The sequence below is a fragment of the Salvelinus alpinus genome, chromosome 6, assembly GCF_045679555.1.
Source record: "Salvelinus alpinus chromosome 6, SLU_Salpinus.1, whole genome shotgun sequence".
NCBI classification, from domain to species: domain Eukaryota; kingdom Metazoa; phylum Chordata; class Actinopteri; order Salmoniformes; family Salmonidae; genus Salvelinus; species Salvelinus alpinus.
This window is the reverse complement of record NC_092091.1, coordinates 45,127,120-45,148,186: the sequence shown is the minus strand read 5'-3', so window position 1 is coordinate 45,148,186 and position 21,067 is coordinate 45,127,120. Positions and strand designations below refer to the sequence as shown.

At 42.5% G+C, this 21,067-nt stretch overlaps 1 protein-coding gene across 8 annotated transcripts in view; it reads left to right on the top strand.

The window, feature by feature from the left end:
• LOC139577562 (microtubule-associated serine/threonine-protein kinase 2-like) overlaps positions 1–21,067 on the top strand; it is a 259,047-nt gene that overhangs the window by 190,567 nt on the left and 47,413 nt on the right. For 2 of the 8 annotated variants that reach the window (XM_071404645.1, XM_071404649.1), the window contains exons 5-8: positions 2,517–2,608; positions 2,755–2,808; positions 17,803–17,878; positions 19,657–19,677. In XM_071404645.1, coding sequence (XP_071260746.1) covers positions 2,517–2,608; positions 2,755–2,808; positions 17,803–17,878; positions 19,657–19,677 — 243 coding nt within the window. The remainder of the gene's footprint in view (positions 1–2,516; positions 2,609–2,754; positions 2,809–17,802; positions 17,879–19,656; positions 19,678–21,067) is intronic. The other 6 variants (XM_071404646.1, XM_071404650.1, XM_071404651.1 and 3 more) reach the window with 3 other exon arrangements.

Here is a 21,067-nt window from a genome sequence, read left to right as displayed (position 1 = left end):
ATGTAAAGTTTGTATAGATAGGTGTAATCAGTGGCAATTTTATCATGTAAATCTTGGTGGGCCAAAACAAGATTTAATATTGGGGCTGCATGCTAGCAAAGCCACTACACAACACTGAACAATACATTAATTGCACTAAAACGGTACATAAAGCTGTCCCAACATTTTACCACTGCTACACCTGGCTATCAGCGGAGACTTGTCTGGCTGCTAAACAGTTCATTTTCGCTGCCAGACGCCATTTTATCTGTGGCCAATGACCTTGAGCCTTCTTGGATGGGCACTTCTGATATAACTCTATGGCAGCACCTAAGGGGCTTGAATTTTCAAGCTCTACCCTTAGACATGAGTGACAGAACACTGAGCCAATCACTACATAACTAGAGAACATTACCAACCCCTACGCTCGGTATTTTCCGCTGGCTGCCCCACCACCACAGAAAGCACTGAGCTAGGCTGAAACACCTGCATTTTGGAGCTGCCTTACTCAAAAAAAGCAAGAGATCATTTTTGTATGTGGATTTATTAACTCAATGATTATTTTTTACATTGTTTGTAAACTGATGTGTGACAAATAGTAATATATGTACAGTTGAAGTCGGAAGTTTACACACACCTTAGCCAAATACATTTAAACTCAGTTTTTCACAATTCCTGACATTTAATTCTAGTAAAATGTTCCTGTTTTAGGTCAAATTCCCTGTTTTTGGATCACCACTTTATTTTAAGAATGTGAAATGTCAGAATAATAGTAGAGAGAATTAACTGACCAAACTGACCTGAGACAGTGAATTTTTACTAGGATTAAATGTCAGGAATTGTGAAAAACTGAGTTTAAATGTATTTGGCTAAGATGTAAACTTCCGACTTCAACTGTATATGTATCGCACGGGGTGAGGGGCGTGACCTTTCGAAGTTAGCATTTTCAATTGCTTGTTATAGCGCCACCATGTGGCCAATATGCATGAGAGGGTGTGGCCCTTGACCATTTACAATCTTGCAATGTTGCACCCTCCTGGGCCTTACCATCTCACAGGAATTTGTATTTTTCACTAAATCAGCAGAAGGAAAATAATAATTAATGACAACAAATACAATATGGTTTCACCAGCTTCGTTGCTGAACCCCTAAAAATGGTTTTAAAAAATAAATAAAACGGAGACAAAGAAACACACTGTCTATATCAAGTCGTACAGTTTGTGTCTAGACACTGATAGCTCTGTGTGCACATTTGAGCTCCAACCAGGAAGGCTCTCCTAACCAAAATCATGTTCAAACCACCGTCTCCTCTTTCATCACCTCTCCTCTCCTCTTCAAACGTGAAACTATCTTCTCTCCCCTTCTCCTCTTTCATCTCATCTCTCCTCTTCTGTCCTCTCTTCTCCTCCCCGCTTCAAACGTGAAACTATCTTCTCTCCCCTTCTCCTCTTTCATCTCATCTCTCCTCTTCTGTCCTCTCTTCTCCTCTTCTCTCCACTCCTATGCAGGCTCCCTGCTGTAGACCACCTGCTGTGAGATACAAACATTAGGCAGAGCTGACTGATGGCACTGTTAGTTTGCTGTGTGTGTGTGTACCTGTTTTGTATGCTTGTGTACTGAACATTAGCGTCATCATCATTGCAGCAGTACTAGGCTAGCAGCTACGGTAGTAATGCAAAGACGTCATTGAGCTCTGCAGGTGTTTTTATGTTGGGATTCTTACTGCGAACATTGGGATTCTTACTGCGAATGGCTTATTATACTCATGAAACTAGAGATCAACAGTAAACGGACACACACACACTGACGCACTGTCCTCACGGACGGACAGACGCACACTGTCCTTTCTTTCTCTCTCTCTCTCTCACACACACACACACACACACACACACACACACACACACACACACACACACACACACACACACACACACACACACACACACACACACACACACACACACACACACACACACACACACACACACACACTCCTCAGTCAGTCACCTCACACAAATCCAATGTAGTGTGCAGTTCTGATCAGTGGGCATTGAGTACTGTACAGGCTTCCAGCTGTGATGATTGGGTCTTTAGAGAGAGAGATGAAAAGCTGCTCAGACTGAGTGGAGCTGTTACTGAGAGTGGGGACAGAGAGAGAGGAGGGACAGAAACACAGAGACTCTGGGGTCAGCTGGAATGGTGTGTGTGTGTGTGTGTGTGTGTGGAGCTGCTACACTGTTCCTTTAACTAGATCTACTGTAACCCCTAACGTGCTTGAAGTGGAGAGTCTTAATAAAGCGACTTTTTCGTTGTTATGCGGACACTGAAAGAGTGAATGGCGTGTTGAAAGAACACATTATGGGAATAAGTGTTCATCTGGTTCCAGATGTACTGGAAATCTCCTCCCAGTTCAGTGCAAACTCCTCATTGGTCACCCAATTGAATGTACTGCCTCGGTGTGTGTGTGTGTGTGTTGTTGTCGTTTTTAAGTGTGTTTGTGGCTCTTCTCTAAGTGTGTGTGTCTCCTTTCTCCGCAGCTGTCGGACCAGCAATAGGAAGAGCCTGATTGTGACATCCAGCACCTCTCCTACACTACCCAGACCACACTCACCACTACATGGACACCCAGGTAAGACACAGACACACACACACACATATAACCCTCATCATATATGGAGCTTTTATATGGTCTTTCTTAGCTGGAGTACATTTTTTCCATTGCAGTTCATTATAACATAAACAAACAGCATGCTGTTTCTCTCTGGGGGTTTTCAGCAGAAAAGTCTACATGTGGTCCACCAGAAATACAGCATCACATCAGTGTTTTCCGTAAGTACATGGAGTAGCTAGCCAAAAAGCAAAAGTAGCCAGCCAGGGAGTTCCAGGAAAGAAATTGCAGAACAAGCTCTATTTTGGTGGCCTCTGGCACATTCTGATGACCAAAATACACAACTAAATTCTTGAAAACGTTAAAGGGATATGTTGGGACTTTTATCCGCTTCCATAGAGTCAGATTAACTCGTGGATACCATTTGTATGTCTCTGTGTCCAGTATGAAGGAAGTTAGAGGTAGTTTTGCTAGCCAATGCTAACTAGCGTTAGTGCAATGACGGAAGTCTATGGGTATCTGCTAGCAAGAGCACTCCAAGAAAACGTTCCCAAGTTACAAACTCTTAAATACATTTTTATTATACTGTAATATTGTTCTAAAAGTTGAATTTGAGGTTGTCGCCGATTTCAGCTCTTTACTTCGGAAACAATCCCACAACACCCCGCGTTCAGCGTCCCACAGTGAGGAAATAAAAATCCATGCTCACCCTTCATATACGTGTGGGTAAAAAATATTATAAACTTGTGGGTTAGTAGTATGGAGCTAGCTAGCAATTGCATTAGTATTCATCAAGATGGCCAAGCTTTGTGTGGTAGCAGGGTGTACCGTAGCAGAACTTGCTATGCAAATGTATGTATGCCTCTATGGCTATGCAAATGAAACACTTTGTAAAAAAGTGTAAAAAGTGGGACTTTGTATCCCACTTTGTAAAAAGTGGAATACATTTATGAGAATGAGGCAGGCGAATTGGGCATCTACTCGTCAATCTGCAGAGAAAATGTCATCCTTGAGAACTTCCACGGCTATCAACAATGGAAGTAGCTCTTCAGCAAAACGTTGCTTTTCAAAGTGGATGCTGTCCCTACCAACAACGTGGCTTATAAGGTATCACAAACATCCAGCAGCACCTGCAATAATTTATCAAGGCATTATCAAGGCTTCACTGGGCAAGTGAAAGAGCTCATTAACATATCTGCCAACTGCTGGGAGCTAAATTCTGGTGCTGTCATACGTGTGGATGGCGGGCTAAACCCTAACGCGACGGTTCGACCATTTATTAGATTGTGGATCTGGTGTCATTTCAGAGAAAGGAGCCCGGTTTTCTTTAGAGAGGTGTAGTGTGGATTTTGCTCAATGGGAAATTGTATTCCTGCAGCTTGCCGCATTACTTTTTGGAGCCACTGGCTGTCTGCACTTGGGCTGTCTGTAGCGCCGGGGGAGATTTCTATAGAGGCTGCCTGTTTTCTAAATTGAAATTGGTCATTGTTGGTCATTTTGGAGACGTCCCATAGGCAGGCTTTTTTAAGAGGGGTGGATTTTGTTCGATGGGAAAGTATATATTTTTTATCTTAGGGTCAATGTTCTCACAGTTGCTTCTTGTTGAAGAGGCATCAGCTAACATTAGCTTGGTATAACATTAGCTAGCTATCCTCTTCCTCAGTTTCTGGAGTAATTTGTCACTGATTTCTTTATTGCTGGCAAAGTGAGTTAGATTTTGTTTGTGTACTGCCATATTTCAATAGCATAGACAAGTTCGTCACTGCTATGGGCTAGTAAATATCCTTAAGCTAGCCAGATAGACAGTGATAGCCGCAGGCAAAAATCAGGGAGAGAGGGAGGAGAGAATCCACTTTCTGTTTCATCTGCTGCTGGCTTGATAATGTTCACTCCCCCCCAAAAAACACATGTCATTGATTCAATTACATTTTTACTCTATGAAGATTGTAATTGTGTCAATATGTTGTGAATATTGTAGAAGATTCCTCCCAGCCGTTTTCCAAACTAAAACGGGAAGTAGAACTTGTTGCGCACCAGTTTACCATGTACAGGAGGCTACAGATGGCTCACCGTGTGAGTCATCAAAATTACGACCTTGCGTTCGGGCCTTTCCGGCAATCTTTGTGGTTTTTATGCGGGGAGCATGAATTGTACAATTGTAATCTAACAAGTCATTTTTTAAGTTGTAATTCGTTTATATACCTCACCAACTATATAAATATCGGATAGGGTCCATTATCTACCTGGACTTTAACAACCTTACCTCCCAGACTGGTCAAATGAGTTGTGGTATTGAGCTTTTTGCCACCCGCGGAAACAACTTTGAAGACGACGACCACAAAATGTGAAATCCTCAAAAGTTACGAGAAACCTGCACCGCTATGTCAACAGAGCTCAGTTCTTATTATCGGATGTTGCGAAATCCGACTTTAAAAAAAAATATAATGCTAATAATATGTTAGAGAATGACCTCGTTGAATGATTCAATTATAATCATATTTGTCTTGGTAAAATGTATGTTATTAACATAAGGAAGTGAAATGTAATCAGCAAAGCCTGTTTTCACGCACTCTGGGTAGACACCTTTCAATGAGTCTGTTACCGGCTGTTTAGCCTACTAAACAATGTACATACAATTATGTATTTGCATACGACCCAATTAGGAGCTGAGAATACACACTGAGCTCTGCACAGTCAGGGCCTAGTGGCTCTGCTGTTCCTGTGACATTAGAGTGTGTGTCTGTGTGGATAGAACCGGAACCACTGCATGTGGAGACAACCGTTCCATGACATGGAAAAGTGCCAACACAGCATGGATCCACCCAGCAAGTCACACATACAGAGAACACTCATACACGTTCAGTAAATAGTGTTCACTGGTTGTTTAGTCAGAGTCAACGTGTTACATACTGTAGCTCCTTGTCGCTGGGGATTGTGTGCATGTCTGTGCGCGTGCGCTAGGGGTGTGAACGTTTTAACATTAAAACATTTAAACGAAATTGGGATCCTTAATGTTAAGAAAAATCCCTAATGGATAAACAATGTTTTTTTTGTGTTTTTTTCCTCCACCGAATTAAAATCAAAGTGCAGCTTGCTCGCCTGCTCTTAATCTTCGCTAATGATGTGAGTGTGTTCAGTCTTCGGCCTGTTGCACGTAGAATATCCTAGCCTATTCATTGATGATAGGCCCTGCTTTACTGAAGTTGCAAAATACAACATTCCATTGCGAAATACAGTTTTTGATTGTGGATAGATAGACCTAGTGCAGGGTTCTGACTCCGTCTGCCTGGTGGCCGACCCGCCTATACTATGTCCCTCCTCTCTCTCGCAGTCCCTCGCTAGCTCGCTATGAAAGATGTGAGCGTTTGTGTTCTCTGGAAGTACGGCAACTAATCTGTCTCATCTGTTCCAAAAATATTGAATCTTAGGAGTCGATTCCTAGCAGAATATGTTTTCTTTCTACTGAATGTCATGGTAAGTCACGGTATTTAACAAACTTTAAAGTTATTTATTTTCCGAGAGAGTGGTCTGCGTGCAAGCAGCATACAGGCAGGGTGCGTGCAGGCAGCTCAAGATTATTTGATTGACAGGTCTGCCCACCTAGTGATGGACGTTAATCCCGGTTCAGATGGGGCATTCCTATACAGACAAGTAAAATGCCCATTCAGTGGTGCTTCGAAACTATCTCCAGAGAAGGTTTTGTGTCGGCGTTTGAGAAGCTGTAGTGTACCCTTACAGACAAACAAACATGCCGTAGCCCCGAGGCGCTTTCAAGAGTATATGTCTGCGGTAGATATAACTTTATTGCCCGGCCCTAACGGTCATGCGTAATAGGACCTTTATTCTGCATTGTGAATTGATGTGGAATTTTATGTTTTTTCTCTGAATGTTATGATGTTTAAACGTTTAGCAAAATTGTCCATTTGTCACATCCCTAGCATGTGCATGCATGCGTGCCTGTGTGTTTATCTCCGTTCAAGTGTCTCCAGCCCTGATGCAGCAGCCTAATGTAATCTGACAGGTTTAGGTGAATGCCCTGACAGCTTGCCATGCCGGTCACCACACACACCCCTCTTCCAAAGAGATAGATATAGAGAATGAGAGAAAATTGTAGGAGAGAGAGAGAAAGGAGATGGAGAGAGTAACAGACAGGCAGACAGGAAATCACAGCACTGTCTCAACAGGGGCTGTGGCCGTGTGTTCTTATTGGTGGATTAAGTTGAGCCTGGTGACATTTAATGAAATGCAATCACAACCAGCTCATTTCCTCAACAGGAAATAATAAAACTGTATAGGCTGTCAAGCACACACGCTCACACGCATGCACACACACGCTCACACACACACACACACACACACACACACACACACACACACACACACACACACACACACACACACACACACACACACACACACACACACACACACACACACACACACACACACACACACACACACACACACACACACACACACACTTTGGGTTGAAGGACATGCTGGAGGAGAGAAGCTATGACCTTGACCTCTGGCTTCTATTGGCTTTTATGTCATCGCTCCCTTTAGTGCACACACACATGCACTCAGTGGCCAGTTTATTAGGTACACCACGTTCACGAAAATGGTTTGCTCCTACAGAAAGTGAGTCACGTGGCCGGCCGTGGCTTGCTATACTGAGCACAAATATAAACTCAACATGCACAAACAATTTCAACGATTTTACTGAGTTACAGTTCATATAAGGAACTCAGTCAATTTGAATAAATTCATCAGGCCCTAATCTATGGATTTCACATGACTAGTCGTGCAGTGGTGCAGCCATGGGTGGGCCTGGGAGGGCATTGATCCATCCACTTGGGAGCCAAGCCAACCCACTGGGGAGCCAGGCCCAGCCAATCATAATGAGTTTTTCCCCACAAAAGGGCATTATTACAGACAGAAATACTTCTCAGTTTCATCACCTGTCCAGATGGCTGGTCTCAGATGATCCTGCAGGTGAAGAAGCCGGATGTGGAGGTCCTGAGCTTGCGTGGTCTGCGGTTGTGAGGCCGGTTGGACGTACAGTACTGCCAAATTATCTAAAACGATGTTGGAGATGGCTTATGGTAGAGAAATGAACATAAAATTCTGTGGCAACAGCTCTAGTGGACATTCTTGCAGTCAGCATGCCAATTGCACGCTCCCTCTAAACTTGAGACATCTGTGGTATTGTGAGGTGTGACAAAAATGCACATTTTTAGAGTGGCCTTTTATTGTCCCCAGCACAAGGTGCACCTGTGTAATGATCATGATATGTCACACCTGTCAGGTGGATGGATTATATTGGCAAAGGAGAAATGCTCACTAACGGGGATGAGACACATTTCTGCACAAAATTGGAGAGAAATAAGCTTTTTGTGCGTATGGAACATTTCTGGGATCTTTTATTTCAGCTCATGAAACATGGGACCAACACTTTATATGTTGCGTTTATATTTTTGTTCAGTATACAGTATCTTCAGAAAGTATTCACACGTCGTGACTTTTTCCACATCTTCTTGTCTTACAAACTGGGATTCAAATTGATTTAATTGTCGTTTCTAGGTCAACGATCTACACAAAATACTAATGTCAAAGTGGAAGGGGGAAATATATACTTTTGGGGTAAGTCTCTAAGAGCTTTGCACACCTGGTTTGTCCAATATTTTCACATAATTCTCCAAGCTCTGTCATATTGTTTGTGGATCATTGCTTAAACAGCCACTTTAATGTCTTGCCATATATTTTCAACTCCAGTGTATATTTGGCCTTGTGTTTTAGGTTATTGGCATGATGAAAGGTGAATTTGTCTCCCAGTGTCTGTTAGAAAGCAGCCTGAACCCAGTTTTCCTCTAGGATTTTGCCTGTGCTTGGCTCTATTCTGTTAATTCTTTTATCATAAAAAACATCCTAATCCTTGCCAATGACAAGCATATCCATAGCATGATGTAGCCACCACCATGCTTGAAAATATGAAGAGTGATACTCAGTGTAGGTGTTGTATTAGATTTGCCCCGAACATGACTCTCTCAATATGGAAGTGGTCAGATGACGCGGATGCTAAGCTACATAACTGTTTTGCTAGCACAGACTGGAATATGAACATCCAATAGCATTGAGGAGTATACCAACTGAGTCACCGGATTCATCAATAAGTGCATTGACAACATCGTCCCCGCAGTGAACGTACGTTCATATCCCAACCAGAAGCCGTGGATTACAGGCAACATCCGCACCGAACTAAAGGCTAAAGCTGCTGCGTTCAAGGAGCGGGATAGTAATCCGAACGCTGATGAGATCCCACTATGGCTTCAGACGAACCATTAAAAAGGCAAAGCGTCAATACAGGACTAAGATTGAATCCTACTACACCGGCTATGACTCTCGTCGGATGTGTCAGGGCTTGCAAACTATTACAGACAACAAAGGGAAACCCAGCTGCGAGCTGCCCAGTGACGCGAGCCTACCAGATGAGCTAAATGCCTTATATGCTTTCTTCGAGGCAAGCAACACTGAAGCATGCATGAGAGAACCAGCTGTTCCGGACAACTGTGTGATCATGCTCTCCGTAGCCAATGTGAGCAAGACCTTTAAACAGGTCAACATTCACAAGGCCGCGGGGCCAGACAGATTACAAAGACGTGTACTCAGAGCATGCGCGGACCAACTGGCAAGTGTCTTCACTGACATTTTCAACCTCTCCCTGACCAAGTCTGTAATACCTACATGTTTCAAGCAGATCACCATAGTCCCTGTGCCCAAGAAAGCGAAGGTAACCTGCCTAAATGACTACCACCCCGTAGCACTCACGTCAGTAGCCAAGAAGTGCTTTGAAAGATTGGTCATGGCTCATATCAACACCAGCATACCACCACAACAGATCCACAGATGACGGAACCTCAATCACTCTCCACACTGCCCTTTCCCACCTGGACAAAAGGAACACCAATGTGAGCATGCTGTTCACCCTAGTGCCCACAAAGCTCATCACTAAACTAAGGACCTTGGGACTAAACACCTCCCTCTGCAACTGGATCCTGGACTTCCTGACTGTCCGCCCTCAGGTGGTGAGGGTAGGCAACATCACATCTGCCACGCTGATCCTCCCTCCTGTACTCCCTGTTCACCCACGACTGCGTGGCCAAGCACGAATCCAACACCATTGTTAAGTTTGCTGACGACACAACAGTGGTAGGCCTGATCACAGACAACGACGAGACAGCCAATATGGAGGAGGTCAGAGACCTGGCAGTGTGGTGCCAGGACAACAACCTCTCCCTTTACGTGAGCAAGACAAAGAAAATGATCGTGGACTACAGGAAAAGGAGGGCCGAACACGTCCCCATTCACATTGACGGGGCTGTAGTGGAGCAGGTTTCAAGTTTCAAGTTCCTTGGTGTCCACGTCACCAGCAAACTATTATGGTCCAAACACACCAAGAAAGTTGTGAAAAGGGCACGACTACGCCTTTTCCCCTCAGGAGACTGAAAAGATTTGGTATGGGTCGCCAGATCCTCAAAAAGTTATACAGCTGCACCATTGAGAGCATCCTGACCGGTTGTATCACCGACTGGTATGTTAACTGCTCGGCATCCGACCGTAAAAGGGGCTACAGAGGGTAGTGCGTACAGTCCAGTACATCACTTGGGCCAAGCTTCCTGCCATCCAGGACCTATATACTGGGCGGTGTCAGAGGAAGGCCCAAAAAACTGTCAAAGACTCCACTCACCCAAGTCATAGATTGTTCTCTCTGCTACCGCAAGGCAAACGATAACGGAGTGCCAAGTCTAGGTTCAAAAGGCTCCTTAACAGCTTCTTCCTCCAAGCCATAAGACTACTGAACAATTAATCAAATAGCCACCTGGACTATTTGCATTGACTCTTATTTTTTTATTTAATTTAACTTTTAACTTCATAGGAACTTGACTCTGTACCGGTACCCCCTGTATATAGCCTCGCTACTGTTATTTTACTGATGCTCTTTAAATATTTTTTATATTTTCTTATATATTTTTTTACTTCAGTTTATTTTAGTAAATACTTTCTTAACACTTATTTTTCTTAACTGCATTGTTGGTTAAGGGCTTAAAAGTAAGCATTTTGCAGTAAAGTCTACAGTTGTTGTATTCGGCTTATGTGACAAACAATAAAGCACATTTTTACTCCTGAACATTATTTAGGCTTGCCATAATAAATGGTTTGAATACTTATTGACTCAAGACATTTCAGCTTTTCCTTTTGTATACATTTTTTTTGGGGGGGGGGGGGAGTGCGAGAGAGCTCCTCTTCCTACTGCTGGATTTGTGGCTTCTGGGTACTGGCATGTCAAGGGCAGCATTCATAAACAGCACAGTTATCTCTGTCTCTCTCTCTTTATCGCTGCCCTTCAGCCGACTGTCTCTGCCCAGAAAGATGCTGTTGTGTTACTGTGGCAACAGACCTAGTACCACTCTGTCTGTGCCCCATCTGGCGTCCTCTCTGCCAACCCAGCCGTGTGCCACTGCAATCTGGGAAAACGTTAACAGCTAACTAACTACAACACCATTAAGATAATGATCAACAAGTGTGCATCTGTTCCCCAAATTGAGTTATACCTCACTTATACAAGTAACTTTACATTTGAGAGATATTTGTAAGACACTGCAATTAGCCAAATGCAGCCAGAGACCATATTTTAATAGCTTAAGGCTTCAAAAGTGTGATGGCTTATAGTGTTACTTTGTGCTGCTGCTGTGAAATAATTTGGCTCCAGACAGCTATAAAGACATAGTTGTGCTCCTGCTGTTGGTGAGGTTAGCAGAGTTGTAAAGGGACAGAGCGTTCTGATACCGTATAACTCTGTGTGGAGGAGAGGGGTTCTGACTTAGTTAACACACTCCTCTACTACAGAGTGGGATTTTAAACTGCTTGCTGTCTGATTTCCCCATGGTAAGCCATATCTAAGAGAGCCACTCACTCCCAATGAGAGTTGCAGCCCTGTCAATCATCCAAAAAACTGTTTATGTTAACTTATGTCTGTCTACACACCGACCTACTGAATTGCGTTTCTCTTCTGTACTCCCTCAGTTAGTTCCTATTGCTGATAGTCAGCCAGTCATTTAGTCAATAATTTAGTGTGTCAGTCATTCAGTCAGTCAGTCAGTCATTTTGTATGTCAGTCATTTAGTATGTCAATCATTTATTCAGTCAGTCATTTATTTAGTCAGTCATTTCGTCAGTCAGTCAGTGTTAATTCCATCTAATTCAACCCCAGCTCTAGTAGCGTATAGAGTTAAGAGTTTAGTCATGTCTCTGCTTTAGGCCTTTCTTACCTAATTACTTAATACTAATGAAATGGAGGACTTTTTTATAACTCTGAAAAATGACTTGGATGAAATAGACTCTCTCTCTCCCCCTCTCGCTCCCTCATACCCACATTATTTATCTCCCCCTCTCTTGACATCTCCTCGCCTACCTTCCTCGCCCTCTCGCTGTATCTCTCCTCCCTCTCGCTCAACTGAATTTATTTCAAAGGGTTTTATTAGCATGGGAAACATGATGTTTACATTGCTAAAGCAAATCTCTCTTTCTCTCTCTATCCCTCTCTCTCATCCGGTGGTGACCGTGAATTTCCCCAGAGATTCTGCTGGGGAAAAAATGGGGTCCACGCTGAAAAAGTTTGAATACCACTGAGATGGAGGGATGTGTGTTAGTGATGCGCCGGTTGACTCATAACCCGCAGTCCCTGTGGTTATATCCGCGCAACGGACAGGTTCAGGGTCATTAAATATTGTGTGGCTGAAGGGCGGGTGTGTGGCGGGTGGGTTGAATAAAGAGAAACAATACCTTAAAAAAAATCTACGGATGTATAATCGTTTTGCAATTTATATAGGCTACATTGAGGTTTTTCATTCATTATTTTAGGCTATCTGGTATAAGTGCATAAAAGCCTAAGCTTCAGGGCTTAACTGTACTCACGCCAAATATTGCTTTCGGGAACTGGCAGAAAAAGTTCACGTCAATCGACGGAGGAAAAAAGGACATTGTCTAAGTTTAACTCAGTAAGAGAAAATCTGCGAAAGAAGAGTTGAAAATAAAGAGACGGGAGGGCCAGAAAAGTAATGTTTGGAAAAGATTTGGTCAAGTGGTAAAAGAGGATGATATGTTATGTTATGTGTGATGATTGTGAGGCGCTATACACATTTGACAGACACAAGACGGGCCTATGGCACGTCAAGGGAACCGTAGCCTACTGTTTAGATGGGTTAAATCAAAACTGAAATCTGGACACTGACTGTAGGTCTATAACCTCTCACATTGCCTTAATAATAACTCCTGTAGAATTAAACATTTCTTGTAGTAAAAGTATACACCAAAAGTAGGCAAAATTTGGACTTGGGAGTGGAGAAATAGGATTTAATTCTTTCTGCATCTTGAGAGAATGCAATGTTCAGTTAGATACCATCTGTAGAGGTGCTGTCTTCATCATTAAAGTGTTGTGGCGTGACTATCATTAATGTGATGACTGCTATTTATCGAATAATTACTCTATTAAATGAATCATGTAACAATTAACAACCGCTTATTCGGATTAGAAATGCAACATAAATTTACGCGTAGATGTCTTTTCTCGGTCGTCTCTCTGTTACCACTCGATCCGTCTATGGGGAGTGGTTCGATGTAAGTCTCTAGATGTAAGTCTCTTGTCGGTTATTGTTCCCATGTCCGTTGGTCTTGTGAGTACCTGTGCTTTGTTATTTCGTCTTTCGTGCTGCGTGTGTTGTGCACTTGTTATTACGGGTCTCGTCCCGTGTATTGTTGTGCATTTGTTATTACGGCTCTCGCACCATGTAGTGTATTGTGGGTCCCGTGTATTTTACCTCGCTCTTTTGTTTGGGTTACATCCCTGTGTTTTTGTATACGTGTTTGTTTTGGGCTTCGTCCCCGTGCCTTTTAATGGCATGTTGTATATTTTAGGTGGAGTATTAAACCCCCTCTATTACGAATTCCTGCGCCTGTCTCCAATAATTTATACAATGTGACAGCTACTGACTAGCTGTCACGTTCTGACCTTAGTTCCTTGGTTATGTCTGTTTTTTAGTTTGGTCAGGGCGTGAGTTGGGGTGGGCATTCTATGTTTTGGTCTATTGTTCTATTTCTATGTGTTTGGCCTAGTATGGTTCTCAATCAGAGGCAGGTGTCAGTCGTTGTCTCTGATTGGGAGCCATATTTAGGTAGCCTGGTTTTCATTGTGTTTTGTGGGTGATTATTTTCTGTTTGCTGTTTCACCGTACAGGACTGTTCGTTTTGTCGTTTTATTGTTTTTGTTCAGTGTTCAGTTTCTTATTAAAACATTATGGACACTTACCACGCTGCACATTGGTCCTCCTCTTCTTCCACCCACGACGAGCGTTACACTAGCACAAGTTTTGCAAGAAACATTTTTTAGAAGTCTAAAATCACATTGTTATCTTTTCACAAATAGTTTCATATTTAATCATATGTTTTACAACATTTAGATGTAAATCTGATATATACATTGTGAAAGCTCTTAAAGTTACAATGTTTCCGTTATAACGTCTTTTTTATCATTTTAATGACATCACAAAATAGATATTAATTTCCCATATTTCATCTGTCATCATTCTCAACATTCTTTATGTTAGAAATATTGTTTCAATGTCCATTGTTTGATGTTGAAGTTTTGGCGGCACGGTCTCTCTTTTTAACACAGCAGACATTCCATTCTCCCAAACTGATGAGCCAAAGGGAGAGTTTCTGCAAGGTATTTACGACCTGTCATTAGGTCATAAAACCGGCCCAACTCCATCCCTCTCATGACAAAAGCATCATAAAAGCTGATCGTATTTCTACTACATAAAATATGCATCGAAGCCGAACTGCAACACGTTGGGTCGTTTTTACAGCTTTCTTTTTCTTTACCACCGGTCAAACTGATGTCATTTGGACATTTTGCATAGATAATCTTTCCCTTTTTTGTTGTTGAGTTATTGTATTTTCTCCCCAGTCTCTAAACGTCTTCGCTCCGCGAAAGATGACAGAGAACTAGATTGAAGCATTCATTCTATCGATCTATTACATTATTCTGTTGAGCAAGGATCTATTTAGTCTTCTAGGGCCACATATAATGACAAGAGTGTGTTTAGTTTATTAATTCGACCATTTAAAAAAAGTTTATATGTGTCTGTATGAGTGTGCATGACTGTGTTTGTTTATGTGGGTGGTAAAATGGGTCACTCTCACTGCGATAGCTAGCTGTCCGCCTGCATACATCTCTTCTTTCATGAGTGGCAACCCAATTAACATGACTCCAGGGGTGTAGAACGAGGATAGGGTTTCTCCCATCAGGGAAACACATATTGAGGAGGTTTTTTAGTGTTGATAATCCCATAGGGCTCTCTAACAACTCTCATCACACACCATGGGCTCTCAAGTGCAAATGGAATAATACGCCTCTGAATCGCATTTAACCTTGACACACACACACACACACACACACTGTGTCTTTGTTTCCCTGAAGTAAACTACAGTATCTCTCCTCACCATAATGTAAGGCCATTCTTTGCCTGTGTGTATCACCCTGTGTGTCTGTGAATGCGACTTCATTTGAATAATGGTTCCCGCTCTCAGTGAGGTGTGTATCTATCCATCTAGCCCCCTGCCTGCCTGTATGCACTGTATCTATGCGGCGAAACACAGTGCAGAGTGATTGAGCTCATGCCTCTAAGCCTCCTAATAGCCCCTCTGAGGCCCCAAGCCCATTTAAAAACAGCTTTCACTGACAGGCCCCAGCCTTAACACACTGCTCAGGGTTACGCACTCCAAGTTCCAGGACACGCACACACACACCACATACTATATACACACACACACGCAAGAGGAGCCAAGTGTTTCCTACTCCAGCAGATAGACAGGGAATTAATTAATTCATATTTAAAGGCCCAGGGCAGTCAAAATGTAGTTTTCCTGTGTTTTGTATGATATTGTACAACAGCTAATGAAATTAACACTGTTAAAGTGTGCAAAGAAAATGTGATCAGTGTTATTTCCTGATAGTTGCTTGTTGAAAATGCAATCTACACAGGACCTTCTAAGGGAGTTTAGGCTTGCCCAATGACATCACCAGGCGGTGAATTGGAATAATAAACCAATAACAAAGAGCTCCAAATCTCTCTGCCAATAACAGCTAGTTTTAAGTTGTCCTCTCCCCACTCAGACCACTCCCAGACAGTCCGAGCAAAATTCTTGCTTGAGAAAGTTTATTTTTTTTTGCTAAAAAGCTATTTTTGCCAAATGTTATGGAAAACTGTTACAGTAAGGTTTTTATCTTTTATTTAACTAGGCAAGTCAGTTAAGAACAAATTATTATTTACAATGCCGGCCTAGACGGCCTACAATAGGCCGGCCTACAATAGGCCTAGGCCTATTGGGCCTTTAAAGGATCTGTTCTGGCTTCACATTCTCAGAAAATACATAATTGATGCGGGAGGGAGGGAGGTGTGGTCCAACCCCCAGCACCCCGTCTGCTATGCTTCACCACCCAGTGAGGGGTGAGAGCAGTGGCCTACATGTTTCACCCCCCCACCCTCCATCTCCCCTGTCCCACTCCTCAGATTGATTGGGATGCTGTATGTGAAGCAGATTTGGCTTTTCCATGTTGAGCAATTTGTTACGTCACACCCCGGATTTTCTCCATGTTGAGCTGTTGGGTACCCACAATGTAGGCTAATTAGCAGACAGACATTTAGGGTTCTATATATATACCCGGACTCCAGATCGTTTAATCAACGCTGCTCTCTTTTACGCTTTCTTTCTTACTCCCCCTCTATCTCTCCATCCCCACTCTCTACGGTCTGTACTGCTGTGTGATTTAGTCTATATTGAGACAGTAATAAGATGTTAATTTCTGTCTGTAGAGTAGCTTGTTGGTGTCCATCTTCTTTCTCTAATGGTCTGTAAATGCTTTATTCCTCTCATTCATCTCGTCTCCGATTGTGCTGCTTGTTGCTGAGAAGAACCAGACGATTAGCAGCCCATTGATCAAACACCCCTTGTCTATGTCTCATCCGGATCCTCCTCGCCTCTCCCCTTGTCCTCGCCTTACCTCTGTCCCTGGCTAAATTAGGACACTCCATCATGAGCTTTGTGATCTCTGAAATACCCTTTCCTGTCGGAAAGGAGGAAGACGGAGGGATGAGGAGGAGAGGAGGCGTGATGGGGGGAACGTATTTGCTGTTTAGCGTATGCTGAAGGAGGAGTTGGAGGGTATACTGTATGTAGGCCCTGTGTAGTGCACACACAGGGATGACAGAACAATAGTTTTCAGTACCCTTTCACATGCCAATAAAGGTTGAGGGTTTTCATCTAACCTGAGTGATTGTGGTGTTGGGTTATTTGTGCTGTCACCAATGTGGTTATTTGGAGAAAGGAATATTATCTAGGCTAACCCCAACCCGAGCCCCCCCGTTCTACCACCTCTGGTCTCTTGGCCCTCCCACCCCTACGGGAGGGCAGCTCCTGCTCAGCACAGCCCAAACTCTTTTCAGTCCTTGCACCCCAATGGTGCAAGGTATTTTCTGAAAACTGCATTGTTGGTTAAGGGCTTGTAAGTAAGCATTTCACTGTAAGGTCTACACCTGTTGTATGCGGCAAATACATTTGATTTGATTTTACCAGCTTCCCCCTGAAGCTAGGCTAGCAGAGTCCCTGACCATCTTCTGAAAGCACCTGAAACTCTACATCTTCAAAGAGTATCTTAAATAATCCCCCTCCTCACCTAAAAAAAAAATATATATATATATACAAAAAACACTGTCCTGAACCAACACTTGCACTTGACACCCCCCCCCCCCACCCCCTTCCAGCTTTGACTTTGCTGATAGCCACTTTATTGAGGAAAAGTGTACTTACTATGCCTGTGATATGTGATTGTCCCACCTAGCGATCTTAAGAGCGTCTACTAAATGACTCAAATGTAAATGCTAATCTATTGCGTACTTTCACTACCTCTTACTACACACACTTCACTGACATGCCTATGCAGGGGGATCTTGTGTCCTTTCTCTCCTCTGGGAATAACTTTCTGAATAACGAAGTCTAGAATCTGGCTTTTGTTTCTTTTTGTGCCGTGCTTAATTCTTCTTCTCTCCTTTCTGCTTCTCTCTCTCTATCTCCCTCTCTTTCTCCGTCTCTCCCAGGGAGCAGCCCTCTGGACAGCCCCAGAAACTTCTCCCCCAACACGGCAGCACACTTCTCCTTCGTTCCAGCTCGCAGGTGAGCCAGGGGGGTCAAGTGGCAGGGTTTCCGTTTCGGAAAATGTGGCGCCGGGCAACGTGACCGGGATGATTACAATTTTCCCGACCGTTTGACAAATTTACCGGACCCATATGCATTGGGTGCGTAACCCATTAGGTTGTCCACCCACGGTGCTCAAAATTGACAGAAGTCACATTTAGATTATGGTAATTAATCTTAACAAAACATGCAAGTCGTGTAATGAGGCAGCCAAACTTTTGCCAAAATGTAATTCGCAGGAAAAAAATCTTTCTTAACAGAGCACCTGATGCGACCGGTTCCATATGTGACAGATATGAAAAATCTCTGAAACGTAGAGAGAAAAGGGGGATCTAAAGATGCAACAACTAGGATAGGTTACTAATATGACTATGATTGTGCCTCTGGCTTCTGGACAACAAAAGAAAGTTGATGTGAAAACCAATAGAACAGGAGAGAAATGCTGGTTTCAATGACATGAGGAGGTCTTTATAAAATAATTGACTCCACTTTTTTATGGTCGGATTTTGCCTAAGCTACTTTGAAGCAAGGTAAGACATGCCTCATAATATGAAGTAAAAGGTTCAGGTCTCAAACAATTAAGTATATGTTTTCAAAATGCATACTGCCTCCAGCTCACGTTGCAAAATGGTGGGGGAAGCGCTGCCTACTGTTGCCTATGCACTTGGATGGGAGGCGGGTTCAATTACCTTCAATTACCAGAGAGAAAAAAATAGTAGTTATTTTAATCGTGGCCATCAAAACCATATTAACACACAATTGCATTTAGAATTGTTGTGCACTGTCTGCAGGTGATAAGTAAGACACATGATGACTAATGAAAATGCGCACATTAATTCCAATACATTATGCAAATTAACCTATAGACCGATAAGCATGACAGTCAAATGTATTTCCATCAATTAATAAAGAGCATTATTTTGCAATGGATAGTTTTGTTTTTTGCAGGTCAATTTGGCCAGCAACAATTTTATTTATCGGATTATCGGCCAAAAGCCGACAATTACCAGCTAACGGAAACCCTGGTCAGGGTTTAGCTCACTGGGATCAAATTACTTAATATGTCTGATGGTGATTGTCTTCATAGTTATGCTAGGTAGGAGGGATTATTACCTCATTCTATTATTTGAGCCATACTGTTCATTGACAGTCACCTGCACCCCCACAGCAGAGCCAGTTTCCCCAAGCCCAGCTCCAGTTCAATAGTTCATAGCAGAAACTGTGAAGAGTGGAGCCCAAATGGATGCCATTTATCCTCCAGAGTTTAGCCTTAAAATCCAATCCCTCCCATGGCTAATACTCACAGCACCTCTGTGCTCCTCTTTAAATTATAATTGAAAGTCTGGCTAATCAAGCCCATATCATCTGCATGTTTGAAGCCTGGTTGAATATCCTCTTATCTCACAGCCTTTGACTAGGAAGTGTAATTACAGAACTCGAGATTGAGAGCCTGTGTGGAGTTAAGCACAACTCAAGATTAAAAGGATAAATTTGTTTTATAAGTCGTTCTACACGAGGCGAGAGATGTGACATGTGCTGGTAGGATGGTCTTCTGTTTGGAAGAAGATACCACTTCTTCTGCCCCAAACCTCAATAAATCAGATGAGACAGGAGACAGAGAAATGAACCTTAAGCAACAGTGCCACCCAATGGTGAAGTGTCATAATGCAGGATGAGATCTGCAACAAAAAAAATGGTTCTGCAGAGCTCATTACAAGAACACATGTAGTTCTAACACTATCCTCTCTCCCACACAGTCACGGGCACAGGGCTGACAGGTAACTTCTCACCTTTAACCTTTTACCTCCACCCCCTCACCTTCTCCTCTATCTCCTGTCCTCTGCCCTGAATGGAAACACCAAGGCCCGTATCCACAAAGCATCTCAGAGTATGAGTGCTGATCTAGAATCTGTCCATATAATCTAATTCATTATGATCTGAAACGCAAAACTAATCCTAGATCAGCACTCCTACTCTGAGATGCTTTGTGACCTCTACAGTGCCTTCAGAAAGTATTCACACCCCTTTCACTGTTTCCACATTTTGTTGTTACAAAGTGGGATTAAAATGGATTTAATGTCATTTGTTTATCAACGATTTACACAAAATACTCTAATGTCAAAGTGGAAGAAAAATGTTTGAATAATAATAATAAATTAATGGAAAATAAAACACTAATATATCTTGATTAGATAAGTATTCAACTCTCTGACTCAGTATGTTAGAATCACCTTTGGCAGCGATTACAGCTGTGAGTCTTTCTGGGTAAGTCTCTAAGAGCTTTGCCTGGATTGTCCTATATTTCCCCATTATTCTTTAAAAGATTCTTCAAGCTCTGTCAAATTGGTTGTTGATAATTGCTAGACAGCCATTTTCAAGTCTGCCATAGATTTTCAAGCAGATATAGGTCAAAACTGTAACTAGGCCACATTTAGGAACATTCAATGTCGTTTTGTTAAGCAACTCCAGTGTATATTTGGACTTGTGTTTTAGGTTATTGTCCAGCTGAAAGGTGAATTTGTCTGCCAGTGTCTGTTGGAAAGCAGACTGAACCAAGTTTTCCTGTAGGATTTTGCCTGTGTTTAGCTCAATTTTGTTTATTTGTATCCTGAAAAACTCCCTAGTGCTTGCCAGTGACAAGCATACCAATAACATGATACAACCACAACCATGCTTGAAAATATGAAGAGTGGTACTCAGGAATGTGTTTTGTTGGATTTGCCCCAAACGTAACACTTTGTATTCAGGACAAAAAGTACATTTCTTTGCCGCATTTTTTTTTGCAGTATTACTTTAGTGCTTTATTGCAAACAGGATGCATGTTTTGTCAGTACATGTACAGTATATTATGGAGTAACTGCAATGTTGTTGATCCCATCCTCAGTTATCTTCTATCACAGCCATTCAACTCTATAACAGTTTTAAAGTTGCAATTGGCACCGGTTTCCATCCAAAGTGTAATTAATAACTGCACCATGCTCGAATGGATATTCAATGTTTATTTTTTGATTTTTTTGACTCCTCAACCAATAGTTGCTCTTCTATGTGAACCATTCGAAAACCTCCCTGGTCTTTGTGCTTGAAATGCACTTCTCGACTGAGGGACCTGAAAGATAGATTGTATTTGTGAGGTACAGAGATGGGGTAGTCTTTTAACAATTATGTTAA